Source organism: Panthera pardus, unplaced genomic scaffold, assembly GCF_024362965.1.
Source record: "Panthera pardus isolate Hobbes unplaced genomic scaffold, ASM2436296v1 HiC_scaffold_10, whole genome shotgun sequence".
NCBI classification, from domain to species: Eukaryota; Metazoa; Chordata; class Mammalia; order Carnivora; family Felidae; genus Panthera; species Panthera pardus.
This window is the reverse complement of record NW_026526655.1, coordinates 6949918-6973924: the sequence shown is the minus strand read 5'-3', so window position 1 is coordinate 6973924 and position 24007 is coordinate 6949918. Positions and strand designations below refer to the sequence as shown.

Here is a 24007-nt window from a genome sequence, read left to right as displayed (position 1 = left end):
GGGATTTCACCTGGTTGGCAATAACCGTCGTTCCACTCCATACACACGTCTGATTTTCTCCTCCAGCTTCTGGAAGGCAGGGATGGTATCATTAATTCCACCTGTGTGACTGCACATCTGGCTCAGAGTAGATGCTTTGTAAATGTCGGTTCTGGGAATGAACGCTTGAGACCGTGGATTTGGTCTCAAGACGGTCATGGATTCAAGTCCTGCCCTGCCATTCACTGGCTGTGTGACTTCAGACAAGGAACTTCGGCTCTCTGGGCCTCCTGTACGTGTTGACCAACTTCATGGAGCATCTTCTATGGCCAGGTGCTAGTCCTGCATGCCATGCTCATGGCCCCAGTTCTCACAGAGCTCCCGTTCTGGCAGGGAAAACACAAGGAACAGATGAATGGCCTAGGTGATTGATATGGAAGCAAGCAGAGTGATTTGATAGAGGATGGTCATCGTTAGCTAGTGTGGTCCACGAACACCCCTTTGTGGATCTGAGACCTGAGTGAGGAGGTGGTCCTCCCAGGTGACCCCCACATCTCTGGGAATTCCTCGGGGAGTGTAGCTCAAGGACACGCGCAGGTCACAGGTGAGGAGGAGAGTGGCTGGGGGTGAAGGGTCACCATACAGAGCCTCAGAGGGCAGGCTAAGGAGTTCAAATAATTTTCTCCCAGTGGTGGGTTTTAAGCAGTGAGATGGCTATATTTTGGAAGTAGAGGAGGAACAACAATGCTGTAGATGTAGGGGGAACCAAGGTAACCATCAAGGCCAATCCCAGGATGTTTTTTGAGCAACTTGAGTGGCTGAGGTGACAGGACATTGGAGAAGCAGAGGAAGGTTTATTTTTTGGTGACGATAATGCTGAGATGATGCTGCATAGCTGATGTTCTTGTCTGCGAAGGGGGGTGATAGCACTTGGGGGGTAGTCGGCGGGGAGAGCAAAATAGAGAGCGTGGAAAGGGCCCAGCGGAATGCCTCTGGATGGTGACACTGTGACTGCTGTCCCTACTTGCTGTTTCCCTCAGGCGCCTGGTGAGGCCAATCCAGTCAACATGGTGGCCAAGCTCAGCCAACTGACGAGCCTCCTGTCCTCCATTGAAGACAAGGTATTAGGACATCCCGGGATGCAGCTTCTCTGGGCTTCTCTTTGGTCCTCTCTTCGCTTAGAGAATGCCCCCGTGTGCATGCTCTGTGCTCCCTTTCACTCTGTCCCCAAAGACGCTGCTTTCCCTGTGCCCCCCAACCTGAAGAGCCTTATGCATTCATGCCCACAGGTCAAGGCCTTGCTGCATGAAGGCACTGAGTCTCCCCATCGACGTTCCCTCATCCCTCCAGTCACCTTTGAGGTGAGTGGATGTGCCCTTGTATTCCAGGAAGCCGGGGGCCGTTCTGGTCCCTGTGGAAGGACAGCCTTTTGGCTCAGCAGTATGAAGGCAAGGAGCCCGACACTGAGAGTGCTGGTTGGCAGGGCCACGTGTGGAGCTGGTACCCAGACAGGTGTGCGAACCCCCTTCAGGGAAGGCTCCCCAGGGGAGAGCTCCTCAGCCCAAGATGCTTTAAACTGTATCTTCCAACTCGTGGCAGTAAGTGACATCAAAAAGGGGCCCCCAAAACTGGCAGCAAAGTAGTGCCTCAAGAGAAGAGTAGGAAAACATACAATTTCCATGATTTCCCCGAGCGTGACTTACATGGAACCTCCGAGCTCAGATACAGAAATTTGTTTTTCTTAACGATCCACACAGATTCTGGTGCAGCCAGCCCAGCCCTGGTCCCACATTCCAAAACACAGGACGAGATGCGCCCCAAAGGCCCTTTCTGGCCCTGATGATAATTCTGTATTTCCATCTCCAGCTTCTGAGCATGCCTAGGCAATTGTCTTTTTCCTAATTGTCATCAGTAAATGTTAAATTGTTGGTTGTAACAAGGCCCAGGAGCTTAAATCTGTTGTGAACATCCTTTCTGGGAATAGATGACGCATCAGATTAATGAGTGTTGTCAAATTAAGCAGTGAAATGAATCAGTTTCCGGTAGTTCACCTGTTCCCTCTGCCAAACCTGTTGGCAGAGCAGCTGATGTGCACACGACGCTCGCCAGGTTCTCGGGGGCTGCCCGCAGAAACACGGACTGGGGCTCTGGGGCTAGGGACGCTGGGAGGTAGGAGCCCAATGGCACCGACGGGACACCAGGGCTGGAGCGGCCAAGGGCTGTGCAACCCCATGGACGAAGGGCTCACAGGCTCCGGGAGAGTCTGGAGAGAGAGAGGGTGACCCACGTCTCCCCTCTCCTTGCAGGTAAAGTCAGAATCCCTGGGGATTCCTCAGAAGCTGCAGCTCAAAGTCGACGTGGAGTCTGGGAAACTGATAATTAAGAAGTCCAAGGACGGTTCTGAGGACAAGTTCTACAGCCACAATAAGAGTAAGACCCCCTCCCACACCCATGACTCTCCCCTTCTGCAGGTGCCGTTACCCCTGGCCGGTCAGTAGCGGACCGCCAGAGAGGAAGTCCCACCAGGCACGCCCACCCCTGTGCCAGGATGCTCACCACCCCTCACCCTGCCTGTGGGTCCCCCGCCCAGCTCCGAGGCCCACCTCGCATGTGCCTCCTTCACGAGGCCCTCCGTCTGTTCCACTGCCTTCCACCAAAGCCTGGGGAAGGGAACTTACATGCTCGGCGCCGGGCGGGGGACGGGGGGCACTTCTTTGTGAACGTGCACTTCCCCACTAGGAGCCAGGCTGTTGCAAAAGGCCACGGCACGGTCCCCGTACAGAGCCCTGCACATGGAAGGGTTGCCGGACCAGTCAGCGTCTTTTAGCGTAGCGTAGACTGAGACCCAGTTTAGCATGTGCTCAAGCATGTGGGTCCTGGAACTAAACTGCCTAAATTCATATCCCAGCTCTGCCACTCAGCAGCTGTGTGACCCTGGACGCTTCGCCCAACTGCTCTGGGCCTGAGTGAGCATCAGCGGAGATGGCAGGCGCAGCATGTCATGGCATGTTTCACATGGATCTCTAGACTTACCCGTCAAGAACACTCACCTGAGCTGTCTCTTCAGATGGCAGATATTTGGCTCAACAGCCAAGCCCTACAGCAACATCCCCCAGAGTCCCCTACAGCTGGGCCTGCAGACTGGCAGGAAGGGAGATTCTATGTTCAGTGCTGGCTTGGTGCCAGACTGCGCTGGGCGCAAGGGGACAGAGAGGAGTGAGGGTAGATCAAGGCCCTGCCACTTGCTAGTGATACCATGTTGGCCTGGTTACTTATGGCCTCTGTGCCTCATTTTCCTCATCTGTGAAATGGGAATAATAGTAATAGTAATAACAATAATGGATTTCTCCTAGGTTTGTCATGCGGAGTAGATGAGCTGAGGCATTTGAGAGCACCTCCTTTGTGCCCAGCAGCAGCACCGGCCCCATGGCAAAGTGCCCAGGCAGAGGCCGGGGGAGAGAGGTCAACCCCACGTGGGCCTACTCCGGCCTGCAACCTCTTGCTCCTATCTGGGCTGTGGCACCAAGGTCCAAGGGATGCTCTCAGGGCAGCAGGTGGGGTGGGAGTCTGGGGACCAGCCCCATGCAGGAAGTGGGGTGCAGGGAGGGGAAGAGCGTAGATGGTACAGGGGAGACGGTAGAAGCCCAGCCTTGGATCCCAGCTTGGCCGCTCGTGACCTCGGTCTAGTGCCTCTCTCCGTGTGCTCTTGTCATAAGGATACACATCCTGTGGGGCTGCCACAAGTCTTAAAGAGATCAACTTATAGTACGTAGTAGGTGCTTGTGAAAACACCTTGGCTGTTCTAATCATCCTTCCAAGGTAAGGCAGAAGATGGAGAGGGCAGGATGCAGCAGTGAGGAAAGACCAGGAAAAGAAAGTCCCTAGACACGGGGGTGTCGTGACACAGACACAGACACGGGCTGTCATGGTCATGCAGGGTGGAGGTCACGGTGTTGAGGCAGGGCCAGAGACGTGGGGCGTATGAGGGTTTGAATAGGATTGGGCTGTGTTGAAAGTGATCCATAGAGCCGTACTTTAGAGCATGCTTCCTTCCCTCTCACCTGTCACAGAGAATGAGTTACAGCTGAAAGGGGTGGACCCAGCTTAAGAAAATGAAGCCTGAGATGAGGGAAGAGGGTGTCACAGTGCCTGACTGCTGTAAAGATCTCGAGTTTCTGGACTTGAGGGTTCTGGGAAGCACTGTTCACCCTTGTCAGTTTAATTCAGTGGACGTTTTTCCTTGGAGTATCTTCCACGGACCAGTCCCGAGTATAGTCCTCCCTCAAAGATGTAGCAGTTTAGAAGGAAAGTTGACTTGTGAGCACGTATTAGAATGTGTGTCAGATGCAAGGTTAGCCTGGAAGGACAATTGATTAGCTCTGTTGTGGGATACATAGGGAGGCTTCATACTACAGATGGCTCTGTCTAGGGCTTTGAAGGATGAATAGGAGTTCACCAAGCATAAGGTAGGAGAGGGCACTAGGACTGAGTGGCGTATGTCGGAGTAGGGTGTTAGGGAAATCTCATGTTACTTGTGGCCCCAAGGGGAGGAGCAGTGGGGTATGGGGTCCCAGATGTGGACAGGGCCCTGAATGCCAAAGTAAAAGTTGGAGACGTTCTGTGGAACGGAGAGCACTGATGGATGGGTTGACCTCCTAGAGGGGTGAATATACCCCTTTGTGGGATTATGGGCGGTGTGAGAGTTGCCGTCAGATCAGGGATGGGTGAAAGAGCCAAGCTGGAGAAGAGCGGCCCTGGGAAAACCCAGCTTGTGTCGAGATGCACTGTTACAGTGGAGGTTAATGAGCCTTTGAAGGAGAAGCATGGATGCCCAGAGCCTGCCGGCCCAGACTGCCTGCGGGCCGCACCTACCTGGTCCCTGTCCTCTCAGTCCGTGGAGCCCAGCTCACCCTCTGTTACGGCATCTGTCACATCAGGACACAATTACTTGTTCACAAGTTCCCTCCCCTAAGTGGGCCAAGTCCCTATCTTACACCCTCTGAAATCCTGCACAGGACCAGGTACCCAGCAGGTGCATAGTCAGGGATTGCCAATTGACTGAGGTGCTTGCAATGTTGCTCATAAATTCCCACCCCCCACGCCCGCCCACCAGAAAAATGTGGTCTCCACAGAGGCCAGGAAGTGGGGCTTTTTTGTTTACTGCTAAATCCCCAGAGTTTACAGCCGCACTTCCACAGAGTAAGTGATTGATAAATACATACTGAGTGGATCCCTGAGTGAGTGAATGAACAAATGAGTTCAAGACCATTGCGGTAACACAGTCCATGGGGCCGCGTGTTTAGGGACTTGTCTATAACTGGCACCGGAGGCGGGTGCTTCAGCAGTGAGGAGCTCTGGGTAGACGGGATTCACATACTGTGTCTGCATCCTTGCTCCACAGCTTGATAGTGGCTTGACCTTGAATAGTGGCTTCACCACTCACACTCCGTGTCCATAGCCATGAAACGAATTCCTGTGGGGTCATTGTGAGCGCTGGTGGGATAAGGCATGTCTTCAGCCAGTCCTGGCACAGTTTCCAATCATGGTTCTGTAAAGTGCTGATCATTTGAAGGAAATCTTCGACTTGCAGGTGTTGGAGCTTCCTTGCCCTGCTCCAGTCACCATGTTCGGGTAGCTTTGGCATTGAGCTCTTCTGTGCATAGGAAAAGCCAGTTGCTGTGTGAGGAAACCATAATGTATTCACTCACTGAGCAGTTATTAGGTGTATTATGTGTCAGGTGCTGGGGATGCAAAGGTGAATAACGGGGGGGGTCCTCATTCTTAGGGAGGTTCCATGCAAGTAAGGGTCGAGGAGAAAATTACCAAGTACACAAATATATAAGCCAGTAAGGCGTCAGGGAGTGATAAGCTCTAGGCTGGGAATGTAAGTAGGACGATAGGACAATGATGGAGGGGTGCCATTTGAGCTGCCACCTGAGTGTCAAGAAGATGCTGGCCGTGCAAACGCCATGGACAGCGGCCCTTGAGCAGAGTTTCCAAGATGGGAGCAAGCTTGGCGTGTGCGAAGGCTGGAGTGGCTGGAGCACAGATGGTGCAGAGATTGGGCACCTATCCTGGGCTTGGTGAGCTGGGGTATGTTCTAAGGGCAGTGAGCCGCTGTTAGGAGATTGGAAGCAAGGGAGTAGTGTGATCCCATTTAAGATGAACTCTGGCTGCTGTGCTAAAAGTAGATTGTGGGAGACAGGGAGACAGACCAATTAGGAGGCCTTGACAGTCACCAGACAGTTGCCATGGTGGTGGCTTGACATGTTGAAAGATGGACGTGGGGAATGTTTTGAAGGTAGAACTGCTCACACCTGCTCATGGGTGGATGTAGAGGGGCAAAGAAGAGAACCACAAAGAGCTTCTGGTTTTATTTAACTAGGTGTGGGGATAAGTGGGCCACATACCAGGCCTGGTAGAGTACTAATCCTGATCGAGCAAGATGTCCCATCTTGGAAACAGCCACACAATCCTGCATATGGATGTCAAGGAAAACCAGGAGTTTGGAAGGAAGGAGACATGGCCTCATAGTAGCGGATTAGGAAGAGTCTGAGGGTATCCCACTTGGTAGCAGTGGGAGTCACACCATGGGATATTTACGGTGCCGACAAGGCTGATGGGATTTCTTTTTTTTTTTTTTTTTTTTAATGTTTATTTTTGAGACAGAGAGAGACAGAGCATGAACGGGGGAGGGGCAGAGAGAGAGGGAGACACAGAATCGGAAGCAGGCTCCAGGCTCTGAGCCATCAGCCCAGAGCCCGACGCGGGGCTCGAACCCACGGACCGCAAGATCGTGACCTGAGCTGAAGTCGGACGCTTAACCGACTGAGCCACCCAGGCGCCCCAAGGCTGATGGGATTTCTGAGCATACAGGACATCCACGATTTCCCTTGGGTGGGATTTCTGTCAAGATGGCCGTTGAACATACACATTTGTCAGTTCCCTCCTAAAAGCAAAACTCACGGGGACAAAGAGACCAGGTGAGAAAATGATGGCAACAAAATTCTAAGTGCTGAAAAACAGATGGATAATGATAACCAACTTATAGGAACCAAAACTCAATTTTAAGCATGTAGTAGGAAAAACTGAGACACCTGACTCATACCACAGAACCCACAAAGGGTACAGGAATTGATACTGTGAGGGGCCCCTAGAAGTGGGGGTGAAGGTGAGATTATAAACATCAGGATTGGAAGAAAATCTCTTTTAAAAGAGTTAGACCCACCAGATCTTTCTCCATTCCTCACAGCTTCCCCTCCAGGTCCCCTCACTCATTAGAAGACTGGATGTTAGTTCTCCAGAGAAGGTAAAGGCTGGGGGGACACCAGGCCTGGTAAGGGCCGAGGAACCCACTGGAAACACAGGACTAAATAGCAGTTACTTCTGAATGTTGATCCCACAGCCTTCATCCCTGCCTCGCCCGGATGCTGCCAGCCAGGTCTACACGCTGTGGGCAGGAGGTTGAAAGATTCTTCTCTGGAGCACACGACCAGCCCAGGGGCAAAAATCAAGAGGTTTCCCCATGAGTCAGCCCATGAGACCACCCAGTACAGAAGCCCAGTGTGACTCTGTCACTGTTGGAAGACACAGCCAAGAATCACCAGACATTGAAGGGAAGCCTGGGATGGACAGTGAGACTCAAGGCAAAAATAAGCAAAAAGACCAAAAACTTGGAGAGAGCAAATTATGAAGTTTGAAAGAAATTGGACCATGAAACAAGAACAGAGTGCTATTTTAAAAGGAACGTCCAGAGAACAAAGTAGAAGGAGGAAGGAAGAGAGGGGAAGACGATAAGGAAGCGGAAATTAAAACATTACAGCAGAAAGTTTTAAAAATAAAAACAGAATGGAAGGGTAAAATGATAAAGTTGAGGAAGGCTCCCAGAAGTAGAACAAAAGAACAAAGTGAGGGGAAAATAGAAGAGAAGAGCTTATTTAAAATTAGACCAGTCCAAGATGTCCAACACCAAAATAAGTCAGGAAGAGAAAATGGAAACAATGAGAAAAATTCTGAGCTGAACACCAGTTTCCAAATTGAAAATGGCCCACAAAGTGCCCAGCATAGCAGAGGAAATTTGTTCCACCTTAAGGCGCACACAGCATTGGAAATTCTTAACATTCGTGTCAAAGAAAAGATCGTAAAATCTTCAAGGTAAAAGATAGATTACAGACTGTGTCAGGGCTCCCCTCAAGTCTATCTCTGGGTTCAGGGTCTCACTAGGAGAACTTCCAGGACTCAGCATAAAGTCATACAGCTGTGATTTATTACAGTGAAAGGATTCAAAGCAAAATCAGCAAAAGGAAAGGGCACATGGGAAGAATTCCATGGGGAAACCGAGCACAGGCTTCCAGGAGTCCTCTCCCAATACAAGTCACAAAGGGCACGCTTAATTACTCCCCCAGTGAGTTGTGACTATACATGTGAAATGTCGTCTACCAGAGAAGCTCATTAGAAAGTCAGCACTAAGGATTTTTACTGGCGACTGGTCACATAGGCACCCTCTCTGCCTGGCACATACCCAAATTCTAGACTTCCAGGAGGAAAGCGGATGTTCAGTGTAAACCATACTGTTTTAGAAACAGTTTGGGGATAGTGAGCTGCTCTTATCAGTCAGGAGATGCTGGGACCCTTCCCAAAACCATGTTCCCAGATGCCCTTCAACCACCACCTTGCAAGCATCTTTCCAAGGATGGTGGTCAGGCCTCCCAGGTTAACTCTTCTGCAGACAGGTATATCCAAATGACTTGGAGTTTCTCAGCAGCAGTGCCCAAAACTAGACATGACAGAGCAAGTTCTCCAAAGGGAGAGTCCTGAGGAAAATTATTCTGAAGTGTGAAGGTAGGGTTTTCAGGCATGCCAGGCCTCCAAAAGTTATTACCCATTCCCTTTTCTTGGAAAACTTTTAGAGATGTTGCTCTACCAAAACTTGGGCATAAAGCAAGAAAGAGGAAGATATGATAGCTGAGAAATGGGATCCAGTACAAGAGAGACAAGTGAATGAATTCCTGAATGATGGAGAGGGAAGTTCTAAGGTAATGGCTATGCATGAGGCTTAGAGGTCCCCAGCCCAGAGAAGAGAGGGCCCAGAGGCTCTTGGAGAGGCTTTCCCAGGATGGCAAAACTGTTGAAAGTGTTTAATTACAGGAAAAAGAGAGTTACATACTAGGAGGGTTAGGACCAATGGAAAAAAAAACATGGCAATTATTAACTCCAGGAAAAACAAAGTTGTGTAGGAAAAGGAAAGCAGTGGAGGTTTATCTGTCAATAGCCCTTCCATAGTCCTAATAATACACTGAGTACTTACTTGGCCAAAATTACTGGAAGATGAGGAGGGGACTGAAATTACGCATTAGTAGGGGGAGAGGAGTGTGAGAAGGGAGACAGGTTGAAAGAGATCTAAACCTTCATCTTCTGTAGTGGGAAGTCGATATGTAATAGGAAATATCTAAAACTGAAACACCAAGAAGTAGTATAAGCATGTTATTTAGAGACAGTAAAATTCCCAAAGAATCCATTAAGGGAGTTGAACGTGGCTGCCTGTCGGTAGGAGGACATTGGAGGGAGGTGGGGTTGGGGGGATACTAATGTTTGTAAAAAATCTTGTAGAACGATTTGAGTCTTGGTTGTTGATAGAAGTGAACAATTTTAGTTTAGACACAAACTAAAAGCAAAGCAAAAGAAGGAAGGAATGGAGGTAGGAGGAGAGAAAGCAAAGGAGGAACATGAAAAGGTGACAGTTCACACTGTCTCTGCTCTGGCCAGGCTGCCTCTTGCTTGTACAAAGCACCACCCTTCTCAAGCATGAGCCCTTGTCCAGAAGAACAGCCAGGAGCAAAGGGATCTAGGAGATTGGGCATAAATTTGGTGCTCACCTGGGGATGGGAAGTCAGGATTGTTGATGATCAGGTGGCAGAATATAGTGTAGACTCTACATATTGTGTGATAAGTAGATGAGTGAATAAATTAACTTTCATTTCTCTTAAGTCCTGCAGCTCATCAAGTCTCAGAAGTTTCTGAACAAGTTGGTGATTTTGGTGGAAACTGAGAAGGAGAAGACCTTGCGGAAGGAATATGTTTTTGCTGATTCCAAAGTGAGTGATGACAAACTATTTAGATGGGTCAGGAGGGGAGTGAGGGACATGTTGTCTTTTGAGGCTTGCTTGTGCCTGGAAATGTGCACCATTAGCTCACTTGGTTCTCACAGCCCCCTTCCCACCTGGGAAAACCAGTCCCGGGGAGATTGGGACACATCCCAGGTCTGCTGGGATTTGAACAGCTTGCCCCCGAGGGGGCGCGTTCTTGATCACTTGTGCCTTATCCCACCCTGAGCCCCACTGGGAGACCTTTTCTCTTCTCTGAGCGGGACTCAGAAGCCCTCTGAGGCACCTCAGATTTAACTCCAAATACCAGCCAGCACTCCTTCCGTGTCTGCATTTTGCCCCACTCTGCAGGAGCGAGACGTCCCACCAGGACTGGCTCCTGGAACAGGAGGTGGTGCCGGCTGATGGAAATCCTCAGGGTCTTTGGGCATTGCGGGGGGCCTCTGTGTAGCCAGAGTCTGGCTTCTCTATGATCTGATCCCTCTGCTACGACATGGCAGCCAGGGACTGAAACCCTCCACGTCGGCCTTACTGTTCATCCGTTACTATATGGCTCATGTGAGGCAGGGCGCAAAGCGCTCTAATCACATCAGATTGTTGGCTGACTGTGTGTTAGCACCACGGGAAGACTGAGGGACAAGGGCTCCCAGCTTAGCTTACCAAGTGCCAGGACCTGGCTTCTTTCACGTGCCCCATGGATGAAGTGGCAGGGGTGGGCTGGTGGGAGGCCAGTGGGAGGCCCAAAGGTGCCCAGAGCTGGCTGAGAGGGTGGGAAGAACTCAGAGGCATGACAGCGAAGGGGTGGGGGGGGGGGGGGGAGGTGGAGAGAAAGAACGCGTGGCTGGGCGTCATTCTGCGTACGGGGACATAGATCCCAAAACCAATTCTGCCCGTTGCTGCAAGCTCAGGATTGAGACACAGCAGTAAACTGAGGCACCAAATTTGGAGCCATTCGTACGTAACTGAAGACAGGATTCCATAATGACAGTCCTCACAACGTCCTTGTGAGCTGGTTTCTTCAGAAGTGATTACCTAGGATTTGCAATTATTAGGTTGAATCGAATGAAATTGCCATCTCTGTAGGTGTGAAACAGGCACATATTGGTAATTTCATATGGTACAACCTGAAATATGTGTGTGTGTGCTTTTTCAGCCTGCCCTTGACGGCACGCTCTGAGAGAGCTGTGCTGCTTTGTCCCCTGCTGTATACCCAGGTACCCGGGACAACTCAGTGAAGACTATGAAGGAGACTCTGACAGCTTTCATCTGTTCTTTTCTTGTTAGCTTCCTTGATCTAAATTTTCATTCATTAAATACGTAGTCTATTCTCGGGGTGCCTGGGTGGCTCAGTCGGTTAAGCATCTGACTTTGGCTCAACTCACGATCTTGTGGTTTGTGAGTTCGAGCCCCACGTTGGGGCTCTGCTGTCTGTTGTTTCTGCTGTCAGCACAGAACCCGCTCAGGACTCTCTGTGCCCCTCTCTCTGCCCCTTCTCCGGCTGATTCTCTCTCTGTCTCCCTAAATAAAGAAATAAACTGGAAAACAAGCAAATAAATAAGTAATCTATTCTCATTGGTGGAAAAATAACAAATAAGCAAAACATTTAAAATGAAAACGCACCTGTGCTACTAGTAGACTTTGGACTCTGTCTTTCTGGATGGTTTTTGTTTGTGTTTTTATAAAAATGCAACAGTGCTATTCATACGGTTTCGTCAACTGACTTTTCCCACCTAACAATATAGTTTGGACATCTATGCTTGTTGAGAAAGTATTTCTGCACCAAAACTTGTAAACCCTACGGTATTCTATCTGGCATGTGGATGACTCATAATACGATTGTTAATTTGCTTCCTAGGATCGGACACCGAGGTCGTTTCTAATTTTTTCTGTGTTGAAGTGCGCGCTATGGTCCCCGTGACACAGTTGGGTCTTTGCACAGTTCCTGGTGGTTCTTAGAGTCAGGCCCTTGCCGAGGAAGGGCGGTCAGAAGCCACTTCCTTGAGACTTTGGACCCACATTTCCAGATTGCTCTCCCGCAAGTCCGTACTGATTTGCGCCCCTCTCAGTTTTCTTGAAGCTGACCAAGCCCTTTGAAAGTGTAATGTGCAGGGAGGTGGAGGCCTTTCTGAGTCTGTCTGCCCTTCCATCCCTAGAAGAGAGAAGGCTTCTGTCAGCTTCTCCAGCAGATGAAGAATAAGCACTCGGAGCAGGCGGAGCCGGACATGATCACCATCTTCATCGGCACCTGGAACATGGGTGGGTCCACATGCCCCCCACCCCCACCCGCTCCCTCCCAGCCCCTCCCTCTGGGCTCTGCGTTGCTGCCTCGGGCATCTGCAGACGGGTGGGGGACACCTGTCCTCCTCCCGCCCCCACTCCCCAGCCCATCTACGCAGCCTCCTTTCTAGGGAATTGTGGACTTTTCCCTAGACAATGGATGAGAGAAATGAGCTCTGGGATTCTCATGCCCCAAGAGCAGCTGGGCTGGGTTACCTGGCACGTCTAAGCTGGAAAGTGTTAGGGAAACTGCCTATATGGGTGATGGGGCTCTTGGGCACCTGCCAGCCTTAGGCAGCTCGCCAGGGGGCCTCGGGCCTGGGAGAGAGAACTCCCTTGTCAGATTTACTGAGAGAGGAAGAGAGAGCTCTGACGCCCAATTGCATTTGAATTTCATATAAACCGCACAGTTTTTTAGTATTGGTATCTAGGTAGAAATAAATACATACTAAATATATATTATGCTAAATATATACTATATGTATTTATATATGGATACATATTATATGTTAATATATATTATACTGAATATAGGTTGTACCAGGTAGTGGAAGTATTCAGCTAGAAATAAGTACTAAATATACACCAAATATATAGTTATAACCATGTACTGTATACTTATATATTAATATATATACACTAAATATATCACACTAAATGTATACTAATTACTTAGTGTAAGTATTCAGCTAGAAATAAGTACTAAATATGCACCAAATATATATATATATATATATACACACATATATATATATATTTACTAACCATGTACTATATACTTAAATACTAATACATATTTATACACTAAATATATCACACTAAATATAAGTCATACTAATTATTTAGTGTAAGTTTTCAGCTAGAGAAAAACTAAGTAGGTACAGGATGTCTAGTCAATTTTGAATTTTAGTTGAACAGATATTGCTTGGGACAGACTTCCTCTAAAAGTTATCTGTTGTTTGTCTGATATTTTAATTTAATTGGGTGTCTCTCCTCCCCGCACTGTCCAGAGCGGAGTCAGCCTCCGCCATCTGACACGGCTAGTAGTCACCTAGCAGTGTCCTCTGGGAGGAGTAGGGTGAGTGGCAGCCCTTCATGGAGGGACAGGAAGTGATCTGGAAACGAGAACGTAATTTGCTAGTCCTGGACTGTCGGCTGAGTGGAGAGTGGGCTAGTCTTCCAACAGGGAAGTCAGGAGAGCCGCTGACCCTGATTCCACAAGCCACCAGGCCTTCATGCCCAGATTTTTTTCCAGGGCCAGAGTAGCCCTGAAGTAGAACTCTGGCCCATGCCTGGGGACCTTTGTCCTCTTCTGTCCTCTCTAGTATTTCTTGCTGGCTGCCTGATTCTATCAGCTCTCCACTCGGGTTTGTGCATGCGGGTACGCTGTCCCTCTTGTGTTTCCTCTGTGAGCATGGAGGTCTTAGATTTGGCTGGACGTGGTTAAGCCCATCCTGTTCCCAACTGGAGGGAGTGCCCTTCACACAGAAGACAGTGTGGAAGGAGCTGGCTGGCTGGCTGGGTGGGTGGGAGGCTTTCCCCAAGCAGAGACCACCGGCCCCGGGGTCTACAGTCCCACCACGAACCATAGCAGAGAGCAGAATGACGGCAGTCAGGTTACGTCGGTTCTTGGCACTTGTGAGCCAAGAGGGTTATCTCCTTGGGGGAAAAGTTTACTCAATCTTGAAGGGGGTTTCGAGGAGAAATGTCTTTCATCGTTTCTTTATTGAGTTGCTTTGACTCATTTTTTGAAATGAAAATGGAGGAGGTCTCCACACTCTTCCTGTTTCTTTGGCTCTTAGTTTTCAGCCGAGATGTCTCTGTTTTGCAAGGAAGTCCCTGTCGTCTCCCGACCCTGGGCTAAAAGCCCCCATCCCAAACCTGCCAGCCTGCTGGGCTGTCATTGCCAATGGAATGTACATTGCTCAAGGACTGTCTCAGTCACTAAGTTAGCCCCAAAGACTAGGACGGTGTTTGACATCTTGTGCCACTCGTTCAAGGCACCATATGGCATCTTCAGGTACTAGTTCTCATCTTTAAAAGTTCATGTTATCTTTACAAAGAAACGTTACTGCACTCTGACCCTACCTGACATCCTGGGAACAATTAGTACCTCATTCTCTATCTACAGTACTTTGTTGGGTGACCCAAATGGTTTTCAGTGACTGTGTGAACTTCCTGCCCTGCATACTTCCCCCACCTGTGTTTTGAATTCTCCTGATGTGCCTTTGACTCACTTGGTGTTGGGTTTTGCTGTTGAAGGTAACGCCCCCCCTCCCAAGAAGATCACGTCCTGGTTTCTCTCCAAGGGGCAGGGAAAGACTCGGGATGATTCTGCCGATTACATCCCCCATGACATCTACGTGATCGGCACCCAGGAGGACCCCCTGGGAGAGAAGGAGTGGCTGGAGATACTCAGACACTCCCTGCAAGAAATCACCAGCATGACTTTTAAAACAGTGAGCACCTGGCCAGGGCGCTGGGTGGGACTCAGGGGCAGTGGGCTTTGCGAGGCTGGCCAGGAGCATCTCAGAGGCAAGGGTGGGCTCAGCCTGTCTCCTCTCTCAATTTCCAAAGATGCCTGAATGTTCCTTGGTCGTTCTCCACCACCACCGCTACCTTCCAGGGCCAGAGAGGGGCACCTGTTCTGAAATTGGGGTCCGTGGGCGTTGCTGCAAATCACTAGCACGTCCCTTCTTCCCTGCCCCTGCTTGTAGGTCACTCTTGCTTCACTGAAATCTTACCAGTCCTGGTTCTTCATCTATGTTGCACCTGCAAGGCATCATTAGGAGGCTTCGTGAAGCTTGGGGGTCCTAGACAGGTTCCCTGCACCTCGGGAGTGAGGGCTGGGTGGGAATCCCTTGCCGGGTGGTCAAGCACCATGCCCGGGCCAAGGGTCACCATGTTGTGCTCCCCTCCAGGTTGCCATCCACACCCTCTGGAATATCCGAATCGTGGTGCTGGCCAAGCCGGAGCATGAGAACCGCATCAGTCACATCTGCACCGACAACGTGAAGACGGGCATCGCCAACACGCTGGGTGAGCAGGGAGGGGCCGCGCTCCCCCGCTGCGTGTCCCCGGCTCCACTCGTGTGCCCATCCCGTCCCCACCAACGGAGACATCCCTGGGTGGAAAACTGAGCCTCACTTCCTGGGATCCCCTCGGTCCCGGGCAGCCGGAATGGTTGGTTCCTCCAGCCTAAGCCCATCTGGGGTCTACCCCAGAGCTGCTGGGGATCTGGCCAAAATGCAGGCTCTGACTTAGGAGGTCTCAGGCGGAGCCTGACATTCTGAGTTTCCAGCCAGCTCCCAAGTGGTGTCACGCTGCTGGCCCCACAGACCCCCACCTTGAGAGTCCAGGACCTAGGACAGGGCTTGATGGACTTGCTGTAAAGGGCCAGATGGCAGATGTTTTAGGCTCTATGGGTCCGTGCTGCTCCTTACCCCTGTAGCCGCGACACAAAAGAAACTGTGGGTAGCACGAACTTGAATGGGAGTAGCTGTGTTCCAGAAAGCTTTGCCTACAGACACAGGTCGGGGCTCAATTTGGCTCACAGGCTTTTAAACAAATTTTTTATTCCTACATTTTTTTGAAATTTTTTTTGACGATTTTCATTTTTGAGAGACAGAGAGAGACAGAGCACGAGCGGGGGAGGGGCAGAGAGAGGGAGACACAGAATCCGAAGCAGGTGCCAGACTCTGAGTGGTCAGTACAGAGCCCAACGCAGGACTCCAGTCCACAAACCGTGACATCATGACTTGAGCTGAAGACGGACGCTTAACCGACTGAGCCACCCAGGTGCCCCTCTTATTACTATTTTTTTTTTTTTGAGAGACAGAGAGAGTGTGAGTGGGGGAGGGGCAGAGAGAGAGGGGGAGACACAGAATGTGAAGCAGGCTCCAGGCTCTGAGCTGTCAGCACAGAGCCTGATGTGGGGCTCCAGCCCACAAGCTGTGAGATCATGACCTGAGCCGAAGTCGGATGCTTAACCGACTGAGCCATCCAGGCACCCCTGCCCACGGGCTTTATGTTGTCAACCCCTGGTGTAGTTCTAGAAGGACTCAGGTTGGATGTGGAAATGCTGGTTTTAGCGGTGAGCCTGTGGGGACCCGTCAGGGCACCTCAGAGAATTGAATTAAGAGCCGGGGACTTCAGGAGTGTGTTTGTGAGTGTGAGTCTTCGTGTGGGTGTGTATGTGAGTACTTGTGGGTGTAACGGTGTGAGTCTGTGTGTGTCTATGTGTACGAGTCTACCTGTGCGAGTCTGAGTACGTGTGTGTGAGTGTACATGCGGGTCTATATGTGTAAGTCTGTGCTTGAGTGTGCGTGCAAGTCTGCGTGTTCGAGTCCGAGCCCGTGTGAGTCTGTGTGTGTGAGTGCTCACGCAGGTCTGTTCGCAAGTGCACGTGTGAGTCTGTCGGTGAGTGTGTGTGGGCAGGTGCACCCATGCGGGACGTGGGTGGAGTTGAGGGCAAGGCTAGTGGTTTCTGGTGGTTGGAGTCAGGGACAGGACAGAGTCCCAGAGACAACAGGATGTTGAGAGCTCTCTCGGCTTTTCTGCTGACAAACCGCAAGCTGCCCGTGTCCACACCCACTTGCCCCCTTCCTTCCTGTCTCCGTAGCTGCCCTGTCAAAGCCCACACCCTTCTGCTGCCCAGGAACCTGTCTTTCCTTGCTGCATCCTGCCTGGGCTGCCCGTCTCCCTTCCCCGGCCCCTTCCCAACAGCACGTAAGGTGCTCGGACCCCCTGCTATAAGATAAAACCACACCTCAGCCAGACCTCGCCTCCGGCTGCTGCCCCAGCTCTCATTCATCACTACAGAGCTGACACCGTGTTCCCCAGTGCGGTGCTATGCGCTGGGCAAGTGACCACGCAGATAGCAGCCTGCTTGCATGGATAGACAGACAGTAAGATGGTTTCTAGGAGTAAGCGTGCACAGGGCAAGGTGCACAGGGCAGTGAGGCCCCAGTTCTACTTGAGATGGGGGTGGGTCCAGGGGTCTCTCTGAGAAGGACTCAAGTCCTGGGGGTAAGGAAGGATCAGTATGGGTAGTGTTCACACAGCAGGAAAAGTGAAGCAAAGGCCCTGAGGCCCCTGGGCCGCAGCTCTAGTGGATGTCGGGGGGCAAGGCCAGAGAGGGAGGTATGAGGTCTGGGCAGAGTCCGAGTTTCATGGCCATCAGCGGGTAGCTTGGAGGCCAAGGCGTTCCTATGCACCAGCTCCTCCCTTCCTCCCCCAACCCTGGGGCTGGCCTCTACTCTCTCTACTGCTCCCCTCAAATGGCTCCCAGCCATGGTTAACATGGGGCAGAGCTCGGGGAATGCTGGTTGGCTAATGCTGGTGGACGTCACCTTAGAAGAACTAAGGCCTTTTTGAGAACGTACATGTTCGTGGCCAAGAGCTAACTGCTTTATGAGTATTATCCCATTTAAGATAAATGCCCTGTGGGGACAAGGACTGTCGTTGGACCCATTCACAAGATGCTGGAGGCTACAGTGACATTTCTTAACCTGTCCCTAGCACAATGGCAGGAAGGTGATGAGCAGGGATTTAAGCCCAGGCCACATTGCAGGATGGGGAGAAAGCTGGAAAGAGAGGCTCCCTGGGGGGCAGGGGAGCTGGGGCACCCATCGTGGCCAGGGCAGACCCCAGTCCAGAGGAGGCAGGGCGCAGGACCTCTGAGGTTCTTCAACTTGGGCTCCAGCCAGCGCTGTCCAGCCCAGTCAGAAGGTGAGCTGTGTAGGTTGTTGTGAATTTGCTAGGAGCCACATTCAAGAAAGTAAAAGGAAACGGGTGAAGTCGGTTTTAGTTAGCATTTTATCAAACCTCATTCACTCAAAATATTACCATTTCTGGGCACCTGGGTGGCTCAGTCGGTTATGTGTCCGACTCTCAGTTTCGGCTCAGGTCGTGATCTCTGGACTTCATGGGTTCGAGCCCCATATCGGGTTCTGCATTGGCAGCATGGAGCCTGCTTGGGATTCTCTCTCTCTCCCTCTTTCTCTGCCCCTCCCCAACTTGGCTGTCTCTCTCAAAATAAATAAATAAACTTAAAAATATATATATTACCATTTCCATAGATAGTCAATATGAAAATTAGTAATTATTTTATATTTTTCTTTTTTTTTTAATTCTTTTTTAAGTTTTATTTATTTGAGAGAGGGAAAGAGAGAGAGAACAAGTGGGCGAGAAGCAGAGAGGAGGAGAGACAGAATCCCAAGCAGGGTCCGCACCACCAGCACAGAGCCCGACGCGGGGCTCGAACTCACGAACAGAGAGATCGTGACCTGAGCCGAGGTCAAGAGTCGCTTAACCGACTGCGCCACCCAAGTGCCCCTACGTTCTGTTTTTCTTACTGAGGCGTATAAATTCCAATGCCTCTGTTGCATTCAAGCCCACCTCAGTCGGGACCAGCCACCGTCCAAGTGTTCAGTGTGTGCACAGCTCAAGCCTACGGTATTGGCCAGAGCAGCTTTTCAGGCTTCCGTGTGTGTTAGAATGTCCTACAGCAGGGGTTGGCAAACTTGCCTCTAAAAGGCCAGACAGTAAATATTTCAGGCTCTGCAGATCATGCCGCCTCTGTTGCAACTACTCAGCTCTGTGGACATAGCTGTGTTCCAATAAAATGTTCCTTATGGACTCTGAAATTTGAACTTCGTATCATTTTACTGTGTCACCAAATCTTTTGATTTTTTTTTTTTCCCCCAACTCTTTGCAAATGTAAAGATCATTTTCTCTGGCAATGGGCTAGCGTTTGCCTACCCCTGACCTACAGGGCTTGTTTAACCCAGATTCCTGGGCCCCACCCCCAGAATTTCCGATTCGGCACGTCCAGGGTGGGGCCTGAGAATTTGCACTTCCGACGGTTTTTGGCGATGCTGCTGTGGCTGTTTGGGGAACACACTTTGAGAACCGCTAGTCTAGAATAGATTGAAATTAAGAAAAAGAGGTCGGCTCAGTCGGTGAAGCGTCCGATTCGGCTCAGGTCACGATCTTGCAGTTTGTGAGTTCGAGCCCCGCGTCGGGCTCTGTGCTGTCAGCTTGGAGCCTGGAGCCCACTTCAGATTCTGTGTGTCTCTCTCCGCCCCTTCCCTGCTTGTTCTCTGTGCTTCTCTCTCGAAAATAAATAAACATTAAAAAAAAAAAAATTGAAGAAAAAGAGGTGGTCTCAAGTTTTGGTCCCACCAGGAACCTGGAAGGTCAGCCCCCCCCCCCCCCCCAGCCCTGGGCTCTTTTTTCTGAATCTTCCCAAGGCTTCTTTCTGGGGTAACTGATAACTCCCCTAGAGGGAGATACCAGGACAGCTCAGACCAGCAGCCTCCTCCCTGCACTGTGCTGAAATCTCCCAAGGCTGCAGGCCATTTACCCGGTTTTCTTGTCCTGGAGGAATGTCTTGCACCCCCACCCCCACCCCAGTTCCTGCCACCTGCTGAATCTCCCACTCCAGATGGAGCTGTTCTGCCTTTGTCCATCTCTTTCCCACACCTGCTTCTCTCCCTCTTTATTTTTATTTTTTTTTAATGTTTTTATTTATTTTTGAGACAGAGAGACAGAGCATGAGCAGGGGAGGGGCAGAGAGAGAGGGAGACACAGAATCCGAAGCAGGCTCCAGGCTCTGAGCTGTCAGCACAGAGCCCGACGCGGGGCTCGAACTCACAGACCATGAGATCGTGACCTGAGCCGAAGTCGGTCGCTCAACCGACTGAGCCACCCAGGCGCCCCTCTCCCTCTTTATTGAGAACATTGCTTCACCTTGATTTCCCGCCACTTGGTAAACTTGCCTGTGTGACTGACTTCTTCCCTCTCCCCTCCCTTTAGGGAACAAGGGAGCCGTGGGGGTGTCATTTATGTTCAACGGAACCTCCTTGGGCTTTGTTAACAGCCATTTGACTTCTGGAAGCGAAAAGAAACTCAGGTAATGGAGCTCCTTTCCCGGGCGGTCCAGGCAGACCTCACATCCCTAAACACCAGAACTACTGTTCAGCCCTCAGCTTTTCCCGTAACTGTGGCACAGGAGTGACCTCTCGTGTGGGTGAATTTTGTCGGGAGGATGGAACACACATTTCCTTATGTCATTCATCTGATAGATGCCTAAATCCCGCTCCATTTCTAAAGGGAAAAACCTCATCCGGGCATCCTTACAGATCAAAGCCCCTGTGGCTCATTTGGCCCAGGCGCAAAGACAGCTATTTAGAATAATCATGATTCCAATTCCCTGCTAAATGGATGCTCCGGGAGGCCCCCTGCCATGTGTTCCCATTTCTGCCTGAAAGGCCCTTTGCATCTTGGCTGTGGTTCACTGCAGCAGGGGCCGGAGAGTTAAGGCTCCGTCCCCCCAAGCTCCCTCTGATTTCCTGCTACAGTGGTGACGTAAGGGACCAACGGTCTCATGCTACATGGCTGCTTGTTCACTTAAATAGGCGAAACCAAAACTATATGAACATTCTCCGGTTTCTGGCTCTGGGAGACAAAAAACTGAGTCCTTTTAACATCACTCACCGCTTTACGCACCTCTTCTGGCTTGGTGATCTGAACTACCGTGTGGACCTTCCCACCTGGGTAAGGAGCTGCCCACCTGGGGAAAGAACTGTCCACCTGGGGGAGGGGCCACCCGCCTGGGAAGGAGCTGCCCATCTGGGGAAGGAGTGGTTCACCTGGGGAAAGGGCCATCCGCCTGGGGAAGGAGCTGCCCACCTGGGGCTGGGGCTGGGGCTTCATGGGACAGAGGCTCCCTTGAGTTAGCTGAGGGCATGGGGCCATGGAGGCACAGACTGAGCTGGGCCAAGGCAACTACTCCCCTTCTGGGACTCAACACTGTTCTGCTGTTCTGTCTTGGAACCCCTGCCTTTCTTTACACTTTACCTCTGCTCGCACTTAGTTCCCACACAACTGCCCCAGCTGTTCTGGTCCTCCAGTGGCTCGGCCCAGATCTCCAGGAACCGTTAAGGTCTGAGGAGACCAGCACAATTTTCTGCCTAGATGTTGGTCACTGGCCAGCTAAGGAAGAAGTTACTTACGTTGGATGTCCAGGCACGGTCCACTGAGCAGTGGTCAGAAGGGCCACCTAACACAGACATGCCTCGCTCGCTCAGGCAGAGCAGAGTGTTCTCTGGGAAGGTGGGGGGTGCAGGCCTGGGCGCAGAGCTGTGCAGTGTGCCCAGAGACCTTGGTTACAGCTTGAACGTCCCTGCCAGGGATGGAGAACCTTCATACCACATCCTGTGAGGGCAGAAGCTGAGAGGCAAGAACCCTGGGGCACCAACAGGCTAAGAAATAGCCTGGAGTCAGTTTCTGACCAGTGGGAGTTGGGATTGAGCCCAGACCTTCTCACTCCTCTTCCCCCGTGTTTCCCCAAGCATCTCGCCTCTCCCTCTTGCTGCCCCAGCAGCTCGGCAGAGACTGAGGAGGAACTGAGGGTCTGTTTATGCCCCTTACGTCCCCACCACTCCCTCTCTCGTGGCAGATGGGAGAGGACTAGGCAGGAACCCCACAGATTTCCTCACCGGGAGGTCTGCCAAGGGCATTCTCCAGAGCAGAGGTAACAGTCTGGGGAGAAAGGATGGCTGGATTCCATCCCACTGATGCCGCGCTGACTCTTGGGAGTCCAGGCCCGGATCAGGGAGTCCTGATGCCCACAGATTCAGGGGCTGGGGTTTCAACTCCTTCCACGGCCTCACAACAAGCTGCCTCGGTTCCCATAGACAGCAAGGGAAACATACCTACCTGCTAATGAAGTGTTAAAAAGAATACTAAAAGTCCGTGTGAAAAAGTAAAATGTCCCTCTACAAATTTGGAACGGCCAAAGCTTGTATTATCAGGTTGACAGTTAACTACTTTTGTAGAGTTTTCCTTATAAAACAGTTGAGTGCCAGGGGCACCTGGGTGGCTCAGTCGGTTAAGTGTCTGACTCTTGATTTCAACTCAGATCACGATCTCGCGGTTCGTGAGCTTGAGCCCCACATTAGGCTCTGTGCTGATAGCACGGAGTCTGCTTGGGATTCTCTCTCCCTCTCTGTCTCCCCCTCTGTCTCCCTCTCTGTCTGCCCCTCCCCCACTCGTGCTCTTGCGTGCACACGCGCTCGCTATCTCTCTCTCTCTGTCTCTCTCAAAATAAATAAACGTTTTAAAAAAGCAAAAAACAGTTGAGTGCTAAGGAAAGCCAACCGGGCTGCCGCAGGACCAGGGTCTGGTGCAGAGTCCGCGGCTCCAGGCAGGTGAGTGGTGATGGGCCTCCTCCTGTTTGGGACGGGGGGTGTCTCACCAGTGGCCTGGCTGTGTCCTTGCTCCAGGAGGCAGAAACCATTGTCCAGAAGATCAAGCAGCAGCAGTACGCAGACCTCCTGTCCCACGACCAGCTGCTGATGGAGAGGAAGGAGCAGAAAGTCTTCCTGCACTTTGGTAAGAGCTGCGGCGCTCTGTTCCTGGGCCCTCTCCAGCCATCGCCGTCTCCCCTTTTCCTGGAATATCCTCCCGGGGTTGGGGGTGGGGTGGGGTGCGGGGAAGGACTATGCCTGGAGAGGAAGGCAGTGTGGCCAGATGTGAAACAGGGATCACAGCAGAAACCAAGGTTTTGTTTGATTTCAGAGGAGGAAGAAATCACATTCGCGCCCACCTACCGTTTTGAAAGACTGACTCGGGACAAATATGCCTACACTAAGCAGAAAGCCACAGGGGTGAGTGAGTTCTCTTCACAGACGTCACCCTGACCCTCCATCACCACCCCCTTGCACATCTCTCCCCTCTTGTGTCCATTCCCACAAAGACGAGCAGGAAACCGTTGAGCATCCTCGTCCACTAGGCAGCAGGAAAAAACGGAAAATTAGCGATCACGTGTTGATTGGCATCACTGAGCAAAAACCTCTTCTAAGGAGAGGCTGGGCAGCCACACTTGCCCATGACGGGGAACCGGACTCGTGACACTGAGGATTTACCTTCTGTCCAGATAGTCTAAGATTCTGAGAGGGTTTAAAGTATTTCTATAACTGAGTCCTGAAGCTCTTTCTAAAGTTCTGTGATCAAATCTATTTGCTCATCTGCCAAGTGAATCATCAGTAAACAAGCTTCTTTGCCGCAGGACTTATCAGAGCCTTTACAGGTTTGTGAGCATTGTGGTTCTCCACAGTGAAATTTGTGTGCCAAACTCAATTGGTCATGGCCAATTATGTTATGAGGCCCCTCGTGTTCCAAGGAACGGTGTTTCACGGAAGATGCAATAAAACCTCCATTCGTTCTTGCTCAACAGATACTTACTGATGACCTGTGATGGGCAAGGCACTCTCCTAGGTGGTAGGAGATCAAAGATGATGAGACAACACACAGCGACTAACCAGAGATAGAACATGATGTTGCCGAATGCACAGAGGAGCAGTCAGGGAAGGACATGACCTACCGGGCAAGGAAAGATCAGGAGAGGCTTCTCAAAAGGGCCCAGGGGTGGTGCCTGAGGGACGGCTTGGATTTCCAAAGTGGACAGGACAAGGGATGAGGCTTATCATTTCCATCTGAAACAATTGCTGGGACAGATAGGGAGACGGGAAATTCTGGCACCCATCACCTTCTGGGTCCTGACCGAGGGAAGCCAGCGCCCTGGCCAGGCCCTGAGGGGTTACAGGTGCGGAATGGCGTGTTTCCCAGTTTCTGGGGTTACT

General features: G+C 51.1%; 1 protein-coding gene across 2 annotated transcripts in view; it reads left to right on the top strand.

Annotated features, from left to right (window-relative positions):
* Positions 1 to 24007, top strand: part of INPP5D (inositol polyphosphate-5-phosphatase D) — a 123108-nt gene that overhangs the window by 72339 nt on the left and 26762 nt on the right. For both annotated transcript variants that reach the window (XM_019445532.2, XM_019445533.2), the window contains exons 7-17: positions 1020 to 1100; positions 1269 to 1340; positions 2286 to 2409; positions 9967 to 10073; positions 12236 to 12338; positions 14622 to 14818; positions 15281 to 15398; positions 20178 to 20274; positions 20780 to 20918; positions 22649 to 22757; positions 22944 to 23032. In XM_019445532.2, coding sequence (XP_019301077.1) covers positions 1020 to 1100; positions 1269 to 1340; positions 2286 to 2409; positions 9967 to 10073; positions 12236 to 12338; positions 14622 to 14818; positions 15281 to 15398; positions 20178 to 20274; positions 20780 to 20918; positions 22649 to 22757; positions 22944 to 23032 — 1236 coding nt within the window. The remainder of the gene's footprint in view (positions 1 to 1019; positions 1101 to 1268; positions 1341 to 2285; positions 2410 to 9966; positions 10074 to 12235; positions 12339 to 14621; positions 14819 to 15280; positions 15399 to 20177; positions 20275 to 20779; positions 20919 to 22648; positions 22758 to 22943; positions 23033 to 24007) is intronic.